The sequence below is a fragment of the Mya arenaria genome, chromosome 16 (genome assembly GCF_026914265.1).
Source record: "Mya arenaria isolate MELC-2E11 chromosome 16, ASM2691426v1".
NCBI lineage: Eukaryota > Metazoa > Mollusca > Bivalvia > Myida > Myidae > Mya > Mya arenaria.
The window spans coordinates 18,403,905-18,427,452 of NC_069137.1; the positions used below are offsets into that span (position 1 = coordinate 18,403,905).

General features: G+C 31.8%; 1 protein-coding gene across 18 annotated transcripts in view; it reads right to left on the reverse strand.

Moving 5' to 3' along the window:
- Window positions 1-23,548, reverse strand: part of LOC128221935 (trichohyalin-like) — a 315,209-nt gene that overhangs the window by 195,186 nt on the left and 96,475 nt on the right. For 15 of the 18 annotated variants that reach the window (XM_052930638.1, XM_052930632.1, XM_052930637.1 and 12 more), the window contains 3 exons: window positions 9,436-9,502; window positions 3,037-3,094; window positions 2,677-2,725 (listed from right to left, as the gene is read on the reverse strand). In XM_052930638.1, coding sequence (XP_052786598.1) covers window positions 2,677-2,705 — 29 coding nt within the window. In that variant the 5' untranslated portion in view covers window positions 2,706-2,725; window positions 3,037-3,094; window positions 9,436-9,502. The remainder of the gene's footprint in view (window positions 1-2,676; window positions 2,726-3,036; window positions 3,095-9,435; window positions 9,503-23,548) is intronic. The other 3 variants (XM_052930640.1, XM_052930642.1, XM_052930641.1) reach the window with 1 other exon arrangement.

Consider the following 23,548-nt stretch of genomic DNA (forward strand, 5'->3'; position numbering starts at 1 on the left):
CCCATTTACGGAGGCAGCCTAATAGAACCAGTATCAGACAAACGCTATCAATATATATTGGAGACGGTCGACAAATTATGTGAACAGGTTAAAACGCATGTGCAAATAAGTGTTCAAGAAATCGAAAAGGAACTGCCCATGGCAGGAGGTTTTATTCTCCAACCGGAAATATTGCAAGGCAAACTGTTCAAGCTATTGTATTGGATAATTGAGCGAGATGTCATGTTATTTTTCAAAAAGCAGAAAAACAACCGCGAGAGTCACGAACAACGTACTTTTACGAAATCGACTACAAACATATTTACATATGAACACCGATACACACAATTTTGTACTATGTTCATCAAATGAATAAATGGCATTAATGCAACAAGATAGGCAGAAACATGCTTTTAAAGGATGGGGACACAAAGCATAGTTGTTGCCCACTGAGAGGAACACACTGTGTTGCAATGAAATATGACGTTAGTCGATGGTTATGTAGATCATAACGTAAATTACATGAGACACTGACTGATTGACTGACGGACTGACTCACTGACTCACTCACTCACTCACTCACTGACTGACTGACTGTCATCACTGACTGACTGACTGTCATCACTGACTGACTGACTGACTGACTGACTGACTGACTGACTGACTGACTGACTGACTGACTGACTGGCTGACTGACTGGCTGACTGACTATTTGACTGCCTTACTGACTGCCTTACTGACTGACTGACTGACTGACTGACTGACTGACTGACTGACTGACTGACTGACCGACTGACAACGTTTAACACTATAGCGTCAACAAATGCAAAGGCAACCCGCTAAAGTTATAATTTTCGGTCAATAAATAATATCCATTTAAAAGCCTAGCCTGCAATGCTTTGGGAAAAGTCATATGTACAGCTATTGTTAATGGCTGATAATTTAACCCTTTTTGAGCAGTTTGATGACTCATTGCGTAACCCGTCCAAGCCCCTTTTTTATATGTTTCGCATTAAGTATAGACTGTACTTAAATGTTCTGTATATAACATTTATTTAAATCAACCATGCAACAAGACCTGGCATGTTTTATATATCTATAGCATCAAATAAAAATAAACATGAAAGTCAATTATAATGGAAAATGTCGTATATATTTTTTATTAAAGTAAGGTTGTTGAAACAAAAACGGAAACCTCAAATAAAAAAATACCAACATATCCTTGTGTGATTTAATATTTTTATTGACCTCTTTGATTTTTGTTGCGCTTGATCAATTTCGTCCATATCCCCCCCCCCTCCCCAACTTTAATGTTTTGCAAACTTGTTCCAATAATAACTCTTAATTTTAAATGAACAATATTCGTATGATAAATGTTATATGACATATTGTGGTATACGGATATTATATTCTGCTTGCTTTTATGAAGCGTCTGGACGCAAATGGCGCATATAAAATACAGTTGAAAATCCGTATAGTAAACCCTCAGTGTTTCGCAGACGTATACGGCATAAAAATGTTTTTTTCCGGTATAAAAGAAACATCAAACACAGTCAACATAAAACAAAATAGGCTACGACATATTCACGCATTAATTTGAGAACTAATATGTCACTTATCTTCATATCATACACAGTTTTATTAAACCAGTCCAGGAAATATGTAAGTATACTCGCCAACAGCTCGCTTACTATCATATTTCCTGAACTTGATGAATACAATTGCGTATTATATGATGACTCGTGACAGGTCCTATATATATATATATATATATATATATATATATATATATATATATATATATATATATATATATATATATATATATATATATATATATATATATATATATATATATATATATATATATATATATATTCATTCAGAACCAATTTATTATGTTTATATATTTTCTTCATAATATCGTTTGTATGATAATTAAATATGGATAAAAGCCTTTGGGCTTGACTTGATCGAGTTAATATCAATGCATTTGTTACGATACTAAACAGTTTGCTAAAAGTCTAAATTTCAACAGCATACCAGAACAAAATTGATTCATGTTTGAAACACTGTACACATGGTCCAAAGTACATTAGAGTATTTGCAAATATTTGAAAGTATATATATCCAAATGCCGTTCATGAACAAGTTATTGCAAATCTGTGCAAACGGTAACGGTTAAGAGCATTCGATCGCATACAATAATTGTCTGGACAACCGTTCATAAAACTACATATAAAACTACCACTGAGGATATTGTAAACGTTAAACTGTTTCAAAGGCGAATGGTGCAATTAGGGTTATGAACATTTCCTTCGGCTTATGAGAAATTTTACCTAATTTGTATTGGCATGTTAGTCGAAGACAGTCTGAGAGGTACCACAAATGATTTTATTTTAACAGTTCCTGAATTAAAATCGACTGTTAATCAAATGTCTCTGTTTGACGATTATCCTTCCAGAAAAAAACCCAATGGATGTTAATTTTGATACAAAGCAACAAGACACTATCACGGCTTCCGATTTCTGGTTAAATATGAAATCCCCTTCACCTTTAAGATAAATCCAGATCCGAACATGACCTGGTTGAGTATGATAAGCATTCAATGCGAACCTAGATTGAGGTGTTTTTACACACTGTGACAACAGCCTGTAATATGGTAAATCAATGTTAAATGCACGCAAATATACATACTTAGATCCTCTATCCTCACCGCTGGCCATTTTAAGTCACAAATTTTCACCTGAAATAAATAAGCGTTAAATCGTATTTAATTTAAATATATTGACGTGACATTAATTCTGATATATTGCTTTTAGCGAAGACAATGTGTATGTTAAATGATTTTATTTCTTATTCTTATTTTAAATAATGAAAGGCAATATCATGGATTTACGCTACACGTATAACATTTGGGCCAATTCTCACATTTAAAGACCATCACAACCAAAACCAAAAGATCAACAACAACATCAAACATCATGAACAACAACAACAATAACAAAAAAGGAAACACCAGCACAATCAAATAAATAACAAAACACAGTTCGTTACCTGTCCTGCTGCAACTTGTTCACGAACAGAGCCACTTAATCGTTAAACACGCTAGTATCTGCAAGTAAAATTATACATGTTACATAGTGATAAACAGGTTTACCTTCGCTGAAACGCTTAACATTCAGCCTTTAGAATCATTACATTGTGATCATGTAAATGTGGTTCAACTACATTTTTTTCAGATAATATATATTTTCCCACCCGTTTCGATGCTTTCTGTCTGATAAATGATCATTAAGACCATTTTCAGTACAGTAACAATGCCAGCCGATGACAATCCATACATAAGACCCTTTTCGTAAGAATTTCGAATCATTTCGTTTTGGCATATTAAGAATTTTGGACACATAAAATATGTCAGGTGACGGTCTTTGATTGTCTTTCAAAAGTCCTTCACTTCTGCTCCGACAGTATGGATCATTTATCATTTATTTATGTATTCGGATGATTAATATTTACAAGTCATTTGTTAGTTAATATATTAACTTATACTTAATTTATCAATGAACAGCATCCGCTATAAGTTTGCAAATCCGGTTTACTTGCAAACTTAGTTTTTTTATTATCTTAGATATCAACTTCAAAAGCGACACATAGAAAGTTTTCCCATCAAATAAGAAATATTTTAAGTAAAATTAAAAAAAAAAGTTTTAAGAAATATGAAAATTTTAATTCCAAAATTGATTTCTCCCGTTGGCCACCAATTGGATTTTAGGTCCTCCGCGGGGTTTTGGCAAACTCCAATTGGAGAATTTTCCATATGAGCCGAAACGGGGAAAAAAATCAGCAATTTGAAAAAAATCAAATATTACAATTTGGAACAGAAAATTACATTTCTATGTATGTCTGTAGTACTAGATTCATAAACATAATTAAAATCTAATAAATAATCAAAAATTATGATTTCGTAAAAACGGCTCTCCAATTGGGGAAAATTTCAATTGGAGAATTCCACAGTCAATTTCTATAGATAAAAGCCACCAATTGGAGTTCACAGAAGTTGGTGATTACAGAAGTTGGAGGATTCACCAGTTGGAGACTTCCACCGTATAACATCTGCTGGGGAGAAATAAAGTTGGGATATATACATGTCATGATATAATTGCTCATTATTTTAATATTGTAGATTATTCAAGAAAATAACATTGCAAGATGTTACCTGATTTCGAGTATTACATCGGTGTTTTCACTTGTGACGTTGTGTGCAATCTAAAACAGTGATCTTATATACAACTGCGTCAGATTTGCGAATTATTTATCCTTTTCTGAAGCCTTCTGGTCCTAGATGCTCGAAAATATTAAATACTTTTAGTAAGACTGCCGAAAAGTTCATTTACATTAAATTGTTCGTAAAGCTACTATACCCATAAAACATCATTTTAGCCATAAATATGACAAAATGCAATCTGATCTTATTTCAGCAGTCTTATATCACTTAAAATTGGGTCTATGCAAAAAAATGGTCTATTTATAGACCAACAATAAAAGAGTGCCGGTAGTCAAAACGATCAATTAGTGAGATTGCAGCTTTAAATACACCTTTTTAAGTCCGCTGTAAAATTCCAATGGTTTGCCTCAATTTTTAAAGCTAGCGTACTGTTTAATTGACAGCCATACTTTTTGTTTAAAAGTGTCATGATGTGTTTGTACAATGTGTTTATATAATTCATTAAAGAAGTCAAAACAAATTTGTTTATCTTGTAATTTGTTTTCTATTATTTAAATGACCCAGACGAAAATTGGGAACGTCAGTGCTAGTTCTTTTACTGCTAATATCCAATGAAGTTTCTATTGGTGTAGCAGCAAGGAGGTGTTGCATTAAGGATGCATCATATAAACCGAATTATACATTCATATGCACAACATACAGGCGTGTAGCCACCTATACGTGAATACGCGGCTGAAAAAACATGGTTCTGAATAAAATCCACCGAAGTAGCAGTATGCGAACTTGACTACATGATCCAAAAACTGGTTATTTTCCAGTACAAAATAATGCACATCGAAACGCTAATAATGCACTAGATTGCACCATGGTTTTCAAAATTTTCTGAGGGGGGCATGCCCCCGAACCCCCCAGCACATTTATGAATCCACATGAATAGAGGGGTAGCTACGCCCCTGACATTATTGAAACCACAGTGTGGCTAAACAACACTTGTATGATTATCCTACGCAGTGATCTCCCATGGAAAATGCAATCGTCAAAGAATATAAAGGGGATGTTTATATGGACTAGATTTGAAATACACCAAGTGTTTAAAAATATTGATTTCAAGCACGAAGATAATCAACCATACTCCTCACTTGTTGGAGTAAGATGAAAAGTCCACTTACCGCGGGAAAGAAAGTACATTGAAAATATTCTTTTGATTCAATTGACTTTATCTTTTTATAAATATGTTGCAATACATAAAATACGTTATTTTTTATAATTGTTCACCCATGTTGAATTTATTTGGCAAATTTATTAGAGATTTATATATTAAGAAACTCAGTTTTTTAGTATGTGAATGGTTTGGACCGGCTTCCTCAGCCGCTAAAGGGATATGTTTATGACATACTTTTTTAAATCTTTCTAACTTGAGTTTTTGAGTGAAGTTAAGCGAAGCGTACAGGGTTTTGAAAATGCATCTTTTACTTGGATTTTATAGCTTGTTATTACGAAATAAAGTATTGTGAATCGAACTAAGTGTTAAAGCTAAGCTATTGATGGCTGGAACCCTATATGTTGATATGTGCTAAAATATATAGTCTTTGAAGTCCAAAATTTTGAAATGCGTTACAGATACGATTCAACAAAAAGCTGTTGCACAATCAGTTGATTGACATAATCTTCGAGTATGTGTTATCTGCACCGGCATGGGCTTGCTCCCATCTTTTTTTAAAAATGCAATTGAAGTATAAACGAAAATCAACCTGGTTACTATTATTTCTGCAAATTCAGTACCAAGGAGTAAAATAAATATAAGTGTTCAGATGCATTACGAGAAAAAAATATGTCTGGTGTTAAAACATGAGAGAGTCTCTTTAAACAGAAAAGTTTTGGCAGATAGTCAGTCAGATGATCATAATTGTATAAATAATAGCTTTTAAACGTTGTCATTCCTGTTCATCAGAGGTCGGATGATAAATATAATGCATAGCATCATCGCACTGGAGTACGAGAACGTTGTATACAGAGTATGTTTAAACTGAACATGCGTCTGTTTATTTCGATGTCCTAAAACGTTTAAACTGTTTAAAGGAACTATAGCATTATGAAACAACAATTCTGATTACAGAAACTCATTGGCTCAATCTTTCCACATCCGCCCCTCCTTCAGAACAGAAATTGAATGGCTTAAAATGTTGGGCCGGGGTAGGTGTACTCCTCTAGTTCATAGTCCGAAATAGGGCATTTTTATCTTAATATTGTATTTTCCCCGATATTGACTAAGAATGTATAAACGGACGACTGACCCCCCCACTGAATCTGCAATTGAGTACATGCATTAATACCATCTCCGTAGCCTATTGGTTAAGGCGTAGCCTATTGAAGTCGTAGTCGTGGGTTCATTCCATGGTCCATTTAGCTCGATCCCTTTGCCGCGTGATGCCTGCCTCTCGGTACTTTAAGGATGAAAGTGGTTTAGTGGTGTAGGTTGCTGCTTCTTACCCATGACTATGTGGGTTCGATCCCTACCAGGGGTACTATCTCATGGATGGCCTCTCAAAAACGATACAGTAACAGTTTCTAGCCAGGAAACGGACTCGAGAGTGATTTTATCAGCTAATCACCTTTAGCAAAATCGAGCTTGTTTATTTTAGTTAGATTTAACCAATGAAAGTTGTACCCCTTCATCGGTGCTTTGAAAAATAATTAAAGGACCCTGTTTGAAGCAAGTGCTTGCGCTTTCACGGGTAATCCTTGACCGAGTGGTCTTAAGGATTACATTCAGTGTTCTCTAACCTTAAAGTCGATTAAAATTTCAATATTATAACCAAGTACCACCAGGAAGTATCTTTGGAAAATGCAAAATTAAGCAAACAGTTTGATTTTTTAGATTTATTAGTAAAATATGCATTTTGATACAGTTTTCTGAAAAGGAATAATAAAACTACACATCTGACGCAGTTGTATATAATAAAACTGCTTTAGATTACACACAAGTTGAAAATGCCGATGTTATACGTGAAATCAGGTAACAACTAACATCTTGCATTTGTTATTTTCTTGAATATTCTATCAATATTGAATTAATTATATGATGACATGTATATATCCCAACTTTTTTTTAACCCAGCAGCTATAATACTGTGGAAATCTCCAACTGGTGATTTCTCCAACTTCTGTGTTCTCCAACTTCTGTATTCTCCAATTGGTGAATTTTATCAATAGAAATTGACTGTGGAATTCTCCAATTGGAAATTTCTCCAATTGGAGAACCGTTTTTACAAAATCATAATTTTTTATTTTTTTTTAGATTTTAATAAAGTTAATAACTCTAGTACTCAAAACATAAATAGAAATGTAATTTTCTGTTCCAAATTGTAATATTTGATTTTTTTCAAATTGCTGATTTTTTCCCCCGTTTCGGCTCATATGGAAAATTCTCCAATTGGAGTTTGCCAAAACCCCGCGGGGGACCTAAAATCCAATTGGTGGCCAACGGGAGAAATCAATTTTGGAATTAAATTTTTCATATTTCTTAAAACTTTTTTTTTTAATTTTACTTAAAATATTTCTAATTTAATGAACAAACTTTATATGTGTCGCTTTTGAAGTTGATATCTAAGATAATAAAAAAAAACTAAGTTTGCAAGTAAACCGGATTTGCAAACTTATACCGGATGCTGTTAATGGTTAAGGTAGTCTTTTAACGGAGGCAATTATAAGCCCATGTGGACTCTTGTTCCATTTGACTCAGATTTCATTAACAATAGTATTAATCCGAAATATAATAATAAGTATGTTTGTTGTGTTTGTAAGTTTTGCTTATCTCGTTAACTGTCCTTTGGGTCCTATCATTGTGCATCTAAGATGAAACTGTCATTGAGGCGTCTTATGTAAAAATTATCTTGTCATTGAGCAGTAGGCGATATTGCTTACATTTTATTGCTGGTGACAAAACAATTATTGTTTTATATGTAGTGTGATTCTTGATGATTTTTAATATTTAAAATACATGATTTGACACAATTTGTTTTGGCAATTTGTATTCGTCCATTGATGTACTGAAAGAGGTCTCCAAATATCATTGGCAACACCGATAAACTTTGACACGTAAGTATAGTCCATGTAGGTGTTAGTGAGATTCTAGGATTGCTCAACCTAAGATTGCGGATAAAAATGTCAAAATAACCAAAAATTACTGCTTTTACTTAGTTAAATACCAATATATCGTACGCAGAGTAGCTTGAGAGCATATCCCCTCACACAAGGATCACACTACATATAAAACAATAATTGTTTTGTCACTTTATCCCCCTAGAGCTCAGGCAATGGCCATAAATGATGTTCATTGTATAATGCAATTAGTATTTTAGACATTTTAGGATTGTCTTGTTTAGTAACGGATGAAAAGCAATGCAATATTCAGTTTTACAAGTCAAGTCAAGTCAAGAAATTTATTTATTAATCAAAGGCTACCTGCCCAAAAATACGTGACATATATAATCAAACAAGTAATTTACGAGTTGTGTCAAGAAAAGGATTTCGAGCATATACCCAACCATGAGTGTTTCCTTTTAATTGTTAATTTCTAAAATAATATAACATACATAGAAAGACAACTTACTTAGAGTCTCATAACCAGCTGTTTTCATAATGTTATAAAAGTCATATAAATCTATACTAGCAGAGTGCCAATTAAACAAATATTGTATTCCTATATTGTCATACTTTCTACAGACAAAAAAATGCATGATATTCACAATCTAAGACAGATACATGTTCGTTATCATAACAAAAAGTACATCTACGATCATCTTTTGGTATGTTTACATGCCTACTAGTTTCTTTTCTCAATTTTTGGTTTGAACATCGAAATTTTGAAAGTGCTATCTTGTGTTTAAATGATATAGCTACTGATAGGTATATTTCAACATAAAGCAGTGTTTTAAAGTTTTTGTAATGAGAACAGCGACCAGAAATCTTTACAGATTCAAACCAGGTTTGGTTATAACAATCAATTACATGTTTAAAGATGTTTAGAAAAGCGTTAACACTTCCAACGTCTTGAGTTATCCAAATCCATGTGTAAAAAACATGTTTTTAATATTTGTTACCAAGCAATTTCGTCCTACCTCATCAAGAGATTTAAGCATTATTTTTTTTTATTAATATCTTGTATCGGTCATTCTTAAAAATTGACAAAAATATCCCATACAATTAGAAAAATATGATATACATACTTGTTATCTACCACACTATCCAAGAATCATGCAGGTGTTCGTAGTCCTATTTACCCAAAGGTGCCTCCTGCAAAAGTCGTTATGCACAGACTCAATACTTGGAATAAACTCATATCCCCAAATTAGAGAACCGTAACATAAATTAGGGTTAATAATGGTATCAAATACCTTAAAAAGTTCTTTGGTTGGGAAATAACCGAACGGCTTTTGATAATGTTTAATTGCAAATATAGATTGTTGTGCCTTAGCCGACAACTTTTCTTTAGCTGATGTCCAAGACAATTGTGGGGTAAGAAGAAGTCCCTTTTACTTGTAAACTGAAGTAGTTTTAACGTCTAGTTCAAGAAACTGCCATTTTTTATAGCTCCTTAAAGGTCCACCATTTCTAAACACAATAATTTCTGGTATTTTTCAAGGTTAACCTCCATACCGGAATTAAGACAAAATTCACCGATCGTATTGAGCTGCTGCTGTAATTTAAATGCTGTTTCGGCGAAATTATCAATGTCATCTGCGAACATTAAACATATTTTATCTGGTATATCGTTAGTGATGAAAATGCCAGACCCACATTTCTTTCTTAAAAGAGCAGGTAACTCATTTATAAGGAGGATAAAGATTGTCGAATTTGATTTATCTCCTTGGCTCGTACCAATATTACAGGGAAACGAATAAGTTACAAATATATTTATAAATTAGTTACCCCGCTAGTTGTTCTAACAAAGGAACTAAGGTTAGTGTACATAGATTCCAAGACACTTAATAGAATACTATATTCATCTTGCTTTTGAAGTGATTGAAATAGGTTTACGTGGTTAATTTTATCAAAAGCTTACAGAAGTCAACATATAAACAGTAAAAGCTTCCTCTTTCTTGGAAAGGCATATCTGAACAATAGCTTGCACACAAAAAATATTATTAACCGTGGAATAATTTCGACGAAACCCAGCTTGACATTCATCGATTTTATTATTTTGCTCAGCCCAATTATAAAGTATTCAATTTACAACATCAGAAAATATCTTATACACGGTATTTGTAATTGATATACCACGGTAGTTTCCTGGTACAGTATTTGACACAGAATTATTTACAGGGCATATTATTATACTTTGTCCCAAAGATTGTGGAAACACTCCTGTTGACAACATCTTATTGAATTACAAGAAAAAAGGTCCTATATCAGAACATGTATATGTATAATATTCAGACGGAATTCCATCTAACCCACAGCTTTTATTATTTACTAGTTTGGAAAATGATGATTCTACCTCAGAAAAAGTAAAAGGGTCATTCAGTGTGCTAGCACTTTCGTATATAAATTCATGAACATTTTCACTATTCGGATCAACCAATACTGCATCTTCATCATAGAGAAGGCTTTTGAAATAATCGTGCCAGTCATTGGCAGCAATACTAGACACAGCTTTCGATTTATTTTGACCAAGTTTCAATTGCTTCCAAAATGATATTTGCACTGTTTACCAATTTATATATATCCTTACATTGATAATCGTATTGCTTCGCACTGCAACAGTTTTTAAACGCGTTGCGCTTATCTTTATATGTTTTAAGGTCATTGCTACTATAAGAACACGATAATTTAATCAATGTCGAATTATAGATACAAACCCCGACAAAAAGTATTTCTAAACATTATTGTGCAGTGGTTTTAAGAAGTAAGCTTAACGATTTAATCAAACATCTATCTAGTCGCAAACTGTCTGGAATCTAACATTTTAAAGTGTTTGGTCTTGAAACAAGTGCCCTCTTAACGAGGTCATCGTTGCAATTGTTGACTTCTGCTTCAAAAATGTTTCAGTATTTTTTTAAACTATTATTAACACTACTCGTCCATTTCTTTTGATTAAATTGTACGTGTTACTCGGAGATTGTGTATTTGGGGAATCAATCTGTTCAATTATCATTCATAAAAAGGCCTGATATAATTTATATATTTTAGTACTAGGTTTCGCTGCAATAAACCCAAAACATTACAAACAAATCAATACTTAATAATGAATACTCCAAAAGCAAAATGAATTTGATTAAATGACAAAACCTAGTTATCCTGTTTATTTCAATCAGCAGTTTGTCTACAATTTTCAAATGATTACACATCTGTATATAAAGAGGTTCAACCGTTAAACTAAATCAGTACTACACATGTTACTCGGAGATTGTGTATTGGGTTATTTATGTGTTTAACAATATTAACATTCAATTAAAGGCCCAATATAATTGATCAATCTTTCATAAGAACGCGGGTTCACCGTAAGGAAATCCAATACATTACAAGAAAGTAAATAACAAGTAATGAATGTTCAACAAACTAATTTCACCAAATTCAAAGACAAATATTTAATTCTTAACTCTAAACAGGCGTTGGTTTGCATTTCTATTTGATTACACATCTGCCTGTAAACAGCATAGCCTTATAACAAAATCGATAATATGTAGTGTCATGGATGTTATAAACACTTAATATTTAGTTTCAAAACTTGTCGGGGTCTTAATACATCTATTATTTTTGGAAAGGGTTTAATGAAACTAGGATTATTGTCAAGCATTACAAGGATATCCGTATAGTTTTATAATCTATGATTTAATTGTGTGTTTTTTTCAATATATATATGTTATGTTTAAAACATGAAAAATAGGCGGTACATTAAAAGTTTTCTTCCAGCCTATACGTTTGAGAAAAGTATTAAAACCATTGCACTATATTCAAATAAAACAACATGTTTGCAGTTCTTAAACATTTCAGTCATATATAGGATACCATTTCATTGAAAAAAAATCACCAAATACTTTTAAAGCTGCACTCTCACAGATATACCATTTTTATAAAAAAATTGTCTTGGAAAGAGCAAATTTTTGTATAAATATCTGCAAACTAATAATATAAAATTTCTGACAAAAAATCAGATCATAGATTTCGAAAATTAATGTTTGATGGCTTAAACCGTTACTAACGGTTTAAGAAAAATGCATAAACCATAATTTTTTAACTTAAATATAAAAATGTGCAATCTATTTTTTGTCAGCAGTCTGATATAACTGGTTTCCATGGATGTTCGCAAATATAAGCTCGTTCCAAATAAAAAAAAAATCAAAAAAAATCGTCAAAACGTTCAGTCTGTGACAGTGCAGCTTTAATATTAATATTGCTAACCTTAAAATATACTTAGTTTCATAACCATTATGTGTTTCCCTTTTTTCAAAAAAATAATTATGCAATCACATTGTTTCCCTGAGCAGTGAAATCGAACGCATTGTGAACAAAATATATGTTTAGGTTTGCAATTATGTAGGTATTAAAAATGAACTAAATGTGTATGTCTACGGCATGCTGTTCTTAGAAAACAATATTTAAAAAAAAAACTGCATGTATCCTTCTGTTCAGCCATTGCTATAATTATTGAAATGAAATGACAAGAATGAAATTGTAATAATAAACTTTTTTTTAATGGAAATGCTAAGTTCAACCTCCAATCAGTATACTTTCCAATTACTCATGATTGTTGTTTAATAAGTATATAAAGACTTTGGTATGCTAGGTTTTATAATGCAACGGTTGAATATGACCAACACAACAACTATATGTATTAAAACTAACCCCTTTCAATGGCACAGGGTCATCTCTAATGACACGGAACGCAAAACAAGCACAAACTATAAACATAGAAAAAGCTATGATGATCATTTATAAGTCAAAATAAAATGTGTTTTTATGTTCTGTTATATAGTATTAAAGAGCAACTAACTATTATAGAGATTAATTGACTTTTTTACGTTATCTTAAGGACGATACCTACATAATTAACCGCAACTTGATCACAGCTATGCAAAATATTAACATATTGGATTTCCAAACATATTATGTCAAGTGCTCGTATTAGTATTTATTCATATTAGAATGTTTCTGCTTCATATTATCTCTTTGAAAGGTGCATTTGATAAGTTACGTATTTTTAAACAAGAAAGTATTGTCATATTTTCGTTGTATATATGTTGATATTGTTTAACGCTATATATCAAATAATGAAAAACATGTTTGTGTTCAAATTACATTATAAATGTGTTGAAGCTTGAATCCCTTTTAAAGATACATTTTATATTAACATTGTTACTTGTGAATAACACTTTGTATAAAACAAAGTTTCAACAATATACGAACACATAAAGAGGATAAAAAGGAACTCATATCGGTTTTAAATCCAAGTACAATAGTGACAAATATTTTGTCGAAGCATAGCATATGCATGCATAATAAAATGATACATTGATGAATGTATATCACATTCATATTCGAAAGCGATCTTAATAAAGGCATTCAAGGGCAGTGCCCTTAATATAGCTATATCCATTTTAACTTCCTTTATGCGTATACAATATCCTTATTTTATTAGATCTTAAGACCTTAGATTTGCAATGTTAATATGTACCTTTGATAACTAAGGTAACAACTTATCCAAGATTATACAAATTTCATAAAATAAAATAATCAATGTTATTAAGGTTGTCAACACATTTTTCGTCAATTTACATAGCTAGGGATCCAAGAGAAACGAGATACCTTAATGTATCGATTAGGTAGCATAATCATCCGTCAATCCGGGATCCAAGTGTAAATAGTTACAGACAAATGGGAATATACTCGGTCACTTTCAGTATTATTTGTCAAATTTTACAGTTGATAGCAAGTTTTATATCACTGAATACATTTTCAATATATTGTATAGCACATGGAGTGTTTGCACGCGAAACAACACTGATTTCTAGTATCATGAACCCCAACACCATACATGGGATGAGAGTTACTCATGTGTAATAAGCATAAAATAATACACAATAACAATCAAGTATGTTTCATTAAAACAATGTCGAATGTAACCACATGTACTCGATAAAGTTCAATCGCAGGTATGAGTTCAAACAAGTACGTGAACGAGTAAACAATGAACAGATGATCAATTAGATCCATCATGGCTAACATTTATTAAAGTGACACTCGTTTTTAAAAACTATACATACACATGTATCTAAAACATAAATTGTCAGCGATTAACCTTTATCTACTTACTAAATAATGCATTGATGAAAAATTACTGTTAACAATATTGCAACAAATAACTAATGGCTGGTTGGTCCAAAAGGATTTACATTGATAAACTATCGTCACATAAGGTAGAAATACCGTGTTCTTTGTATATTTCTTTAAAAAAAACACGATATCCTTCATAAAAAACATTGCTTTAATACATATTTATTATTTTCGGTAAATTAACACATTGTTTTAGTTTTGGTACATCTTATTTGGGAGTAAGGGAGAATCTTTAAAAAAACAATTACCTGATTTTTGCAGATATTTTCTTAAATTTAGATATACAAATGTTGACTTGGACAATTTTCATTGCGCCCCACACTCAAAAATTTACTAGCTATACTATTCCAATATGAATTCTAAACGGAACCATGATCTTTATATGTGTGCATGCAAGCAATACACTTTTACATACTGTTAAATAACAATTAATCAATTATTAAATGAATGTATCAAACCAAATTAGGCAGATACCAAATAAATCAACCAATCATTCGATATGCATTATTTCGCAATGGATGCAAATATCCATGTCATATAGGATTATATGATATATTGATCTCAAATAAAGTAATGTTTCAAACAAGATATATTGATTTTTGTTAAAATCAAGATCGGGTATTTCTATATATATATTATTTTTTTAAACATTCATTTACTTTAACACATGCAACATGGTTAAAATCGCTAAATGACAGTGTACATGTAGTCAGTATACCCCCTCCCAAAAATCCACATTGCGAACTGAATTCTCCTTTAATTTTCAAACCGATTCGTGTGTGTGTGTGTGTGTGTGTGTGTGTGTGTGTTTTAATATTGGATATTTTTCAGGAAATTGCAATTCGAATAATCCCCTATTTACTGTTTTCAGTCATGAGGACTCCAAAAGCCCTTGTTTACCACGTTTCAAATCTCAGTAAATTATTCATATTCATATACATTTTATTTTACTGAAATTATAATAAGAAATATACGTACGACAATGTTTATAAAATAGTAAGTATAATACTATGTTACAACCACACCATACTGTTGTATAATAGTACATCGTGACTTTCAATTAAATAGCTGTCTTCTGACATACCTTGATCTAATTGTGTCTTTTGTCTACACTTTACATTATTCTTAACATTTCTAACATTTTGGTTAATGATAGAATTTCTAATCATACAAGAAAACAACAGAGATAAAAACGCATATATATCTCTATGATCATTTCAGTTAATGTGAAACGGGTTTCTGCACTGTAACAAGATTGTTAACAGTCGATATTCATAAATGACGGACTCGATATTGGTGAGTTTCAATTGACGATCAATATTGAATGCCTCAATATGCAAGCTTCAAATTACGGCAATTAAGTTTGTTTGAAGCGTTCATTGTGTAAATTAGACATTTGAATACTCTCATAACCGTCAAAGATATTTTTCAATTTTTTTTCTCAATTTTATTACAATTATTGATCAAAGATCTCAGCTTTATACATTTAAATTATTTTGTTGATATGTAGAGATAATATATGCTGTTAAAATTGGTTAACCCAACGTATAACTAATCAATACGGCTTACTCCCTGGCTATTCAATTGAATTTATTGTGATATATGTTGAAAAGGAAGGTTCAAAAATAAATTAACATGCACATAAACATTTCAATTATAAGGCATTGTAATTTATGCAATGTTCTTAAACTGAAACATACGCTAATCACACATGAGTATGACAAAACGTAATATTTTAAACTGCATAAATCATGTTCAAATCCGTTTCCGTTTCAAATCAGGCATATAATAATAATTAATATGGACAACTGACTATTTTTCAGTAAATATAAAGAAACGTATCGTTAAACATTCTTAATCCTCAAAAACACTTTTAGGAAATTTTGTAGTATTCCCTAAACAGATTAAACCAGAAGGAGCGCGATCAAGTTTAACATATTTTAATCACATGGTTTTAAAATGGAATTTATAAGTAAACTAGTAGGTTGTTGCTCAATATCACATGTTGGAAGAATCCATTGTAAACTGTACGACGTATGAAATAACAAAGTGCTTAAACATTATAACAGTGTATATTAGCTAATATATATATGAAACAAAGACGCACGTAAAGCAGATTCTAGAAGAATATCTTACGAAAAGTTTGATAAATATCGAATTCATTTACTTATACTTACCTTAAAACTAACCTTTTTATTTATGAACAAAAATGTAATAATCAATGCTTTTGTATGCAAATTTCTGTTATATTCAATTATTATTTTTAGTTATTGTTTATTTTTTGTCTTAAAAAAAGTTTTAACCCCGATTGATAAAACAAATCTATGTTTAATCATATATAAACAATTTGAATTTATACTTTTATGAACAACAATTTAAAGATTTGATCATAAAAGATCATAACGCAAAATTCAAATATATGAAATATAGATAAAGTGTATACCTGAATAACTTAATAAGTTCAGTTGAGCTTAGTTGCTTGAGATATATCCCATAAATACAAACTTATTCGTAAACATATTAGGTCCTTTTTTTCTGAAATAATTTGCATATTTGTCACGACACCGAGCACAGCAGTGGTTAATTCATGGTGTACACAATGGATATTGCGGCACCACAGGTATGTAAAGGAAGTTTTACGTTCATAATCAATCGTGGTGAAATGAAAAGAATATGTCTTTGAAATGAAATGTCAACATGTGAATGTTTAGTTTTGTATGTATAATGAAATTATTTAATTGCTCTTCAAATGTTTAGCAACTTATTTCCACATTTGTTCATTGGAGTCATTAGATATCTGAATGAAACCTTATTGGCTTAATAATTCATTGAAAGCTTTGCGGTACAGATAATGAGAGAGACATAATTTTAAGCAGAGGCGTGTTGAGTTTTACAAGTAGAGAGAAAATGTTAAGATTCATAGGGACGGTATTTAAGTTCCACTGTTTTTCTCTGTAGTAATTTGAGGGTTTGCAGCCTTTAGGTTATGCGCTTGATATTATGATTTGGCAGTTTTTAATACACAAAATACGTTCACAATAATTATATAGAAAGCTTTCAACTAGACACATATATTCAGAAGCATTATAGCTCTTAAGGGAATGCTTTTTGTCACATCAGTAGGGATCCATGAGCGATGTCAAACTCTTCATTAACATTCTGATTATTTTGAATTTGCCATAACAATAAACCTGAGAATTCTTTAAATGTTTCAAATAAACGGAAGGCAATAAAACTTGAAACTACAAAGAGTATCTGATTTGGAACACACAGTTGACGTTTGTTAAGTGTTTAAAACGTATATAGTGTTACTATATTTGTAAACCAATGTCGTGCATTGTAACCAAGTTTCAGTAAAGATCAGTTCCCATAACAATAGCTGGGATTGGCGTAAAAATCTAAACGTTATTGAAAGCCTTTTACCAAAGGTTCAGTAGGTATCTTCGTAGTTAGGGTCAAGATTCAGTGCTGTGAATTTGAAGTTTGTGTGTTTGTTAAAAATATCAATTAACTTATTTTGTTCTTACATCTGTCTGAAACCAAAGTCATAAGTGGGGAAATTAATTAAATGCAATCCTTTATATGGACGAAAATTAATGTTTAAGAACTGCATATATGTGGGCTTTTCGGACATAGGGCAAACATTGTAAATACCTTCATAAATGTGTTGATAGAATGTCTAATTATTGATATATATTATAACATGTTGCAGGTTTCATACATATGAACTGCATTGTTTTGTTCACCATAATATTTGGTTAATTTATCAGATGTTTTAAATACGATTGCCATTTTATCGAGCCATAGGCGATAATGTTAAATGTCAGTGTCTTGAGCCTATACGTATGTGGCATCGGAATGTTATTGTTTGGTGATATTTAATATATTTAATAGTAAAGCACCCTAACTCCAATTCCCTCCCTATAAGTTATGCCGTTCAGTCGTATATTTATAAAGGCAAAACAACCACGTCCGATGATACAAGTGTATTGTTAGAAATTATTTGTTTCTTAGTTGTCAATTATTTTTTTTCTATCAAACGAGGACAAAGCTGACTCTCAGATCTTAACTTGGCAGACTGCCTAAACTCGGTCCGTAGACCTGAAGGTTTAAACCCAATTATATTATCGCAATTCGTAACTACTTAGCAGAATATAACCCACACTCCTAACCAGAGACAAACTCACACTCTGACTCTAAACTAACTTCCTAACTTACTATTAAGCTCCAGATAAGTGTTTTATACTTCCCAATTGACCCCAATTGCAGTTGACCATTCCCCTAAATAGTTTATCGACATCACGTGATACCTTTAACCTCACGTGACAATAATCAAAGGACTTTACTGGCTATCGTCACAAAAAGGAGCTTGTCAATCATTAGTTTTAGTTACGTTAAATTTAGCTAGACCAAACCCTTTTGACAGAACTTAAGTAAACAAGGTAATTAAACTTTTACTGGACAGTACATGAATTAGGCATTGGCGAGTGATCTAGGGTTGAAGTCGCTTGATCTTCGACGGTACCAAGTAAGATATGAGTTTAGCAAAAGGCAGGTCCTTTGATAATTATTATTCAAGTCTTAGGGGAAAATAAAAGCTATGGTATTTTGACCACTTAGTAACCAAATATAGGATTGATGACCTAAACAGAGATAAATTTAGAATGGCGAGGGTCATTGTGTTACAATAAATATTATAAACTGCTAATGAAGCAAAGGCAATTTCTAGTTTTGTACTCGCCCTTGAAATCATAATAAAGGTTTCTGCACTGGAATAAGAGTGTCAACATTTGATTTTTATAAATGAAGGACAATATTTGAACCGCTAGAATACTGACTTGATTTGGGTGAGTATCACCTGATGATCACTATTGAATGCCTCGGTAGGCAAGCTTCAATTAACGTGAATCGAGCTTATTTGAAGAGCTCTATTTTTTAAAATTTGATGAATCTCATTACCGTCAACGATATTTTACAAAAAGGATTTTCCCAATTATAATAAAACTTATTGATCAAAGATATCAGCTTTAAAAAAATCACATTATTTTGTAGATATCTAGAGATAAATCATACTGTTTAACTTGGTTAACAGTAGCGTGTATTTAATCAATACGGACACGCTTACTTCCTGGCTATCCAATAGAGTGTATTGCGATATATATCGAAAAAGAATGTTAAACAAGTAAGTCACTTGCACATGAAACATTCCAATTTTAATGCATTAAAATTTATGTTGCTTTTTAAAACTTGAACATATGAGTATTACAACTTTTAATACCAAAAGCTATATTTTAAACTGCAAAATTGACGTTTAAATCCGTCTTACGACCAGCAGTGTCTTTATAATACTCTACAAACTAGATCTATCAGGGACACAGTGACGTTATCTTGCATAAAGCTAGTGCACATTTTAGTTTTGGAGAACAACCACATTGAACAAAAATGTAATAATCAATGCTTTTGTATGCAAATTTCTGTTATATTCAATTATTATTTTTAGTTATTGTTTATTTTTTGTCTTAAAAAAAGTTTTAACCCCGATTGATAAAACAAATCTATGTTTAATCATATATAAACAATTTGAATTTATACTTTTATGAACAACAATTTAAAGATTTGATCATAAAAGATCATAACGCAAAATTCAAATATATGAAATATAGATAAAGTGTATACCTGAATAACTTAATAAGTTCAGTTGAGCTTAGTTGCTTGAGATATATCCCATAAATACAAACTTATTCGTAAACATATTAGGTCCTTTTTTTCTGAAATAATTTGCATATTTGTCACGACACCGAGCACAGCAGTGGTTAATTCATGGTGTACACAATGGATATTGCGGCACCACAGGTATGTAAAGGAAGTTTTACGTTCATAATCAATCGTGGTGAAATGAAAAGAATATGTCTTTGAAATGAAATGTCAACATGTGAATGTTTAGTTTTGTATGTATAATGAAATTATTTAATTGCTCTTCAAATGTTTAGCAACTTATTTCCACATTTGTTCATTGGAGTCATTAGATATCTGAATGAAACCTTATTGGCTTAATAATTCATTGAAAGCTTTGCGGTACAGATAATGAGAGAGACATAATTTTAAGCAGAGGCGTGTTGAGTTTTACAAGTAGAGAGAAAATGTTAAGATTCATAGGGACGGTATTTAAGTTCCACTGTTTTTCTCTGTAGTAATTTGAGGGTTTGCAGCCTTTAGGTTATGCGCTTGATATTATGATTTGGCAGTTTTTAATACACAAAATACGTTCACAATAATTATATAGAAAGCTTTCAACTAGACACATATATTCAGAAGCATTATAGCTCTTAAGGGAATGCTTTTTGTCACATCAGTAGGGATCCATGAGCGATGTCAAACTCTTCATTAACATTCTGATTATTTTGAATTTGCCATAACAATAAACCTGAGAATTCTTTAAATGTTTCAAATAAACGGAAGGCAATAAAACTTGAAACTACAAAGAGTATCTGATTTGGAACACACAGTTGACGTTTGTTAAGTGTTTAAAACGTATATAGTGTTACTATATTTGTAAACCAATGTCGTGCATTGTAACCAAGTTTCAGTAAAGATCAGTTCCCATAACAATAGCTGGGATTGGCGTAAAAATCTAAACGTTATTGAAAGCCTTTTACCAAAGGTTCAGTAGGTATCTTCGTAGTTAGGGTCAAGATTCAGTGCTGTGAATTTGAAGTTTGTGTGTTTGTTAAAAATATCAATTAACTTATTTTGTTCTTACATCTGTCTGAAACCAAAGTCATAAGTGGGGAAATTAATTAAATGCAATCCTTTATATGGACGAAAATTAATGTTTAAGAACTGCATATATGTGGGCTTTTCGGACATAGGGCAAACATTGTAAATACCTTCATAAATGTGTTGATAGAATGTCTAATTATTGATATATATTATAACATGTTGCAGGTTTCATACATATGAACTGCATTGTTTTGTTCACCATAATATTTGGTTAATTTATCAGATGTTTTAAATACGATTGCCATTTTATCGAGCCATAGGCGATAATGTTAAATGTCAGTGTCTTGAGCCTATACGTATGTGGCATCGGAATGTTATTGTTTGGTGATATTTAATATATTTAATAGTAAAGCACCCTAACTCCAATTCCCTCCCTATAAGTTATGCCGTTCAGTCGTATATTTATAAAGGCAAAACAACCACGTCCGATGATACAAGTGTATTGTTAGAAATTATTTGTTTCTTAGTTGTCAATTATTTTTTTTCTATCAAACGAGGACAAAGCTGACTCTCAGATCTTAACTTGGCAGACTGCCTAAACTCGGTCCGTAGACCTGAAGGTTTAAACCCAATTATATTATCGCAATTCGTAACTACTTAGCAGAATATAACCCACACTCCTAACCAGAGACAAACTCACACTCTGACTCTAAACTAACTTCCTAACTTACTATTAAGCTCCAGATAAGTGTTTTATACTTCCCAATTGACCCCAATTGCAGTTGACCATTCCCCTAAATAGTTTATCGACATCACGTGATACCTTTAACCTCACGTGACAATAATCAAAGGACTTTACTGGCTATCGTCACAAAAAGGAGCTTGTCAATCATTAGTTTTAGTTACGTTAAATTTAGCTAGACCAAACCCTTTTGACAGAACTTAAGTAAACAAGGTAATTAAACTTTTACTGGACAGTACATGAATTAGGCATTGGCGAGTGATCTAGGGTTGAAGTCGCTTGATCTTCGACGGTACCAAGTAAGATATGAGTTTAGCAAAAGGCAGGTCCTTTGATAATTATTATTCAAGTCTTAGGGGAAAATAAAAGCTATGGTATTTTGACCACTTAGTAACCAAATATAGGATTGATGACCTAAACAGAGATAAATTTAGAATGGCGAGGGTCATTGTGTTACAATAAATATTACAAACTGCTAATGAAGCAAAGGCAATTTCTAGTTTTGTACTCGCCCTTGAAATCATAATAAAGGTTTCTGCACTGGAATAAGAGTGTCAACATTTGATTTTTATAAATGAAGGACAATATTTGAACCGCTAGAATACTGACTTGATTTGGGTGAGTATCACCTGATGATCACTATTGAATGCCTCGGTAGGCAAGCTTCAATTAACGTGAATCGAGCTTATTTGAAGAGCTCTATTTTTTTAAAATTTGATGAATCTCATTACCGTCAACGATATTTTACAAAAAGGATTTTCTCAATTATAATAAAACTTATTGATCAAAGATATCAGCTTTAAAAAAATCACATTATTTTGTAGATATCTAGAGATAAATCATACTGTTTAACTTGGTTAACAGTAGCGTGTATTTAATCAATACGGACACGCTTACTTCCTGGCTATCCAATAGAGTGTATTGCGATATATATCGAAAAAGAATGTTAAACAAGTAAGTCACTTGCACATGAAACATTCCAATTTTAATGCATTAAAATTTATGTTGCTTTTTAAAACTTGAACATATGAGTATTACAACTTTTAATACCAAAAGCTATATTTTAAACTGCAAAATTGACGTTTAAATCCGTCTTACGACCAGCAGTGTCTTTATAATACTCTACAAACTAGATCTATCAGGGACACAGTGACGTTATCTTGCATAAAGCTAGTGCACATTTTAGTTTTGGAGAACAACCACATTGTTTCCTTGTTTACAAGGTACTCACATAAAGACGCATGCACAATCCCTACTCTATAAATAACGCTCTGTTAGTGAAACTCGTGAATCAAGACCTATGACACCTAAACTAGCAAAACCTTTTCATATACAAATATTCTTTAAATCAACATCAAAAGCCCATGACATATTTTTCGCATTGTGAAACTCGTGAGGCGAGTTCCCAATCAAGCCCTTTCATGTATAAAATTGCAATATGCATTGATGTACAAGTACACTTGTTATAAATTACAAATTCCATGAATTACTCTAGTGAGGCAAGACCAAAATCATGCCATGGATTTTCTTTCACAATTACAGCA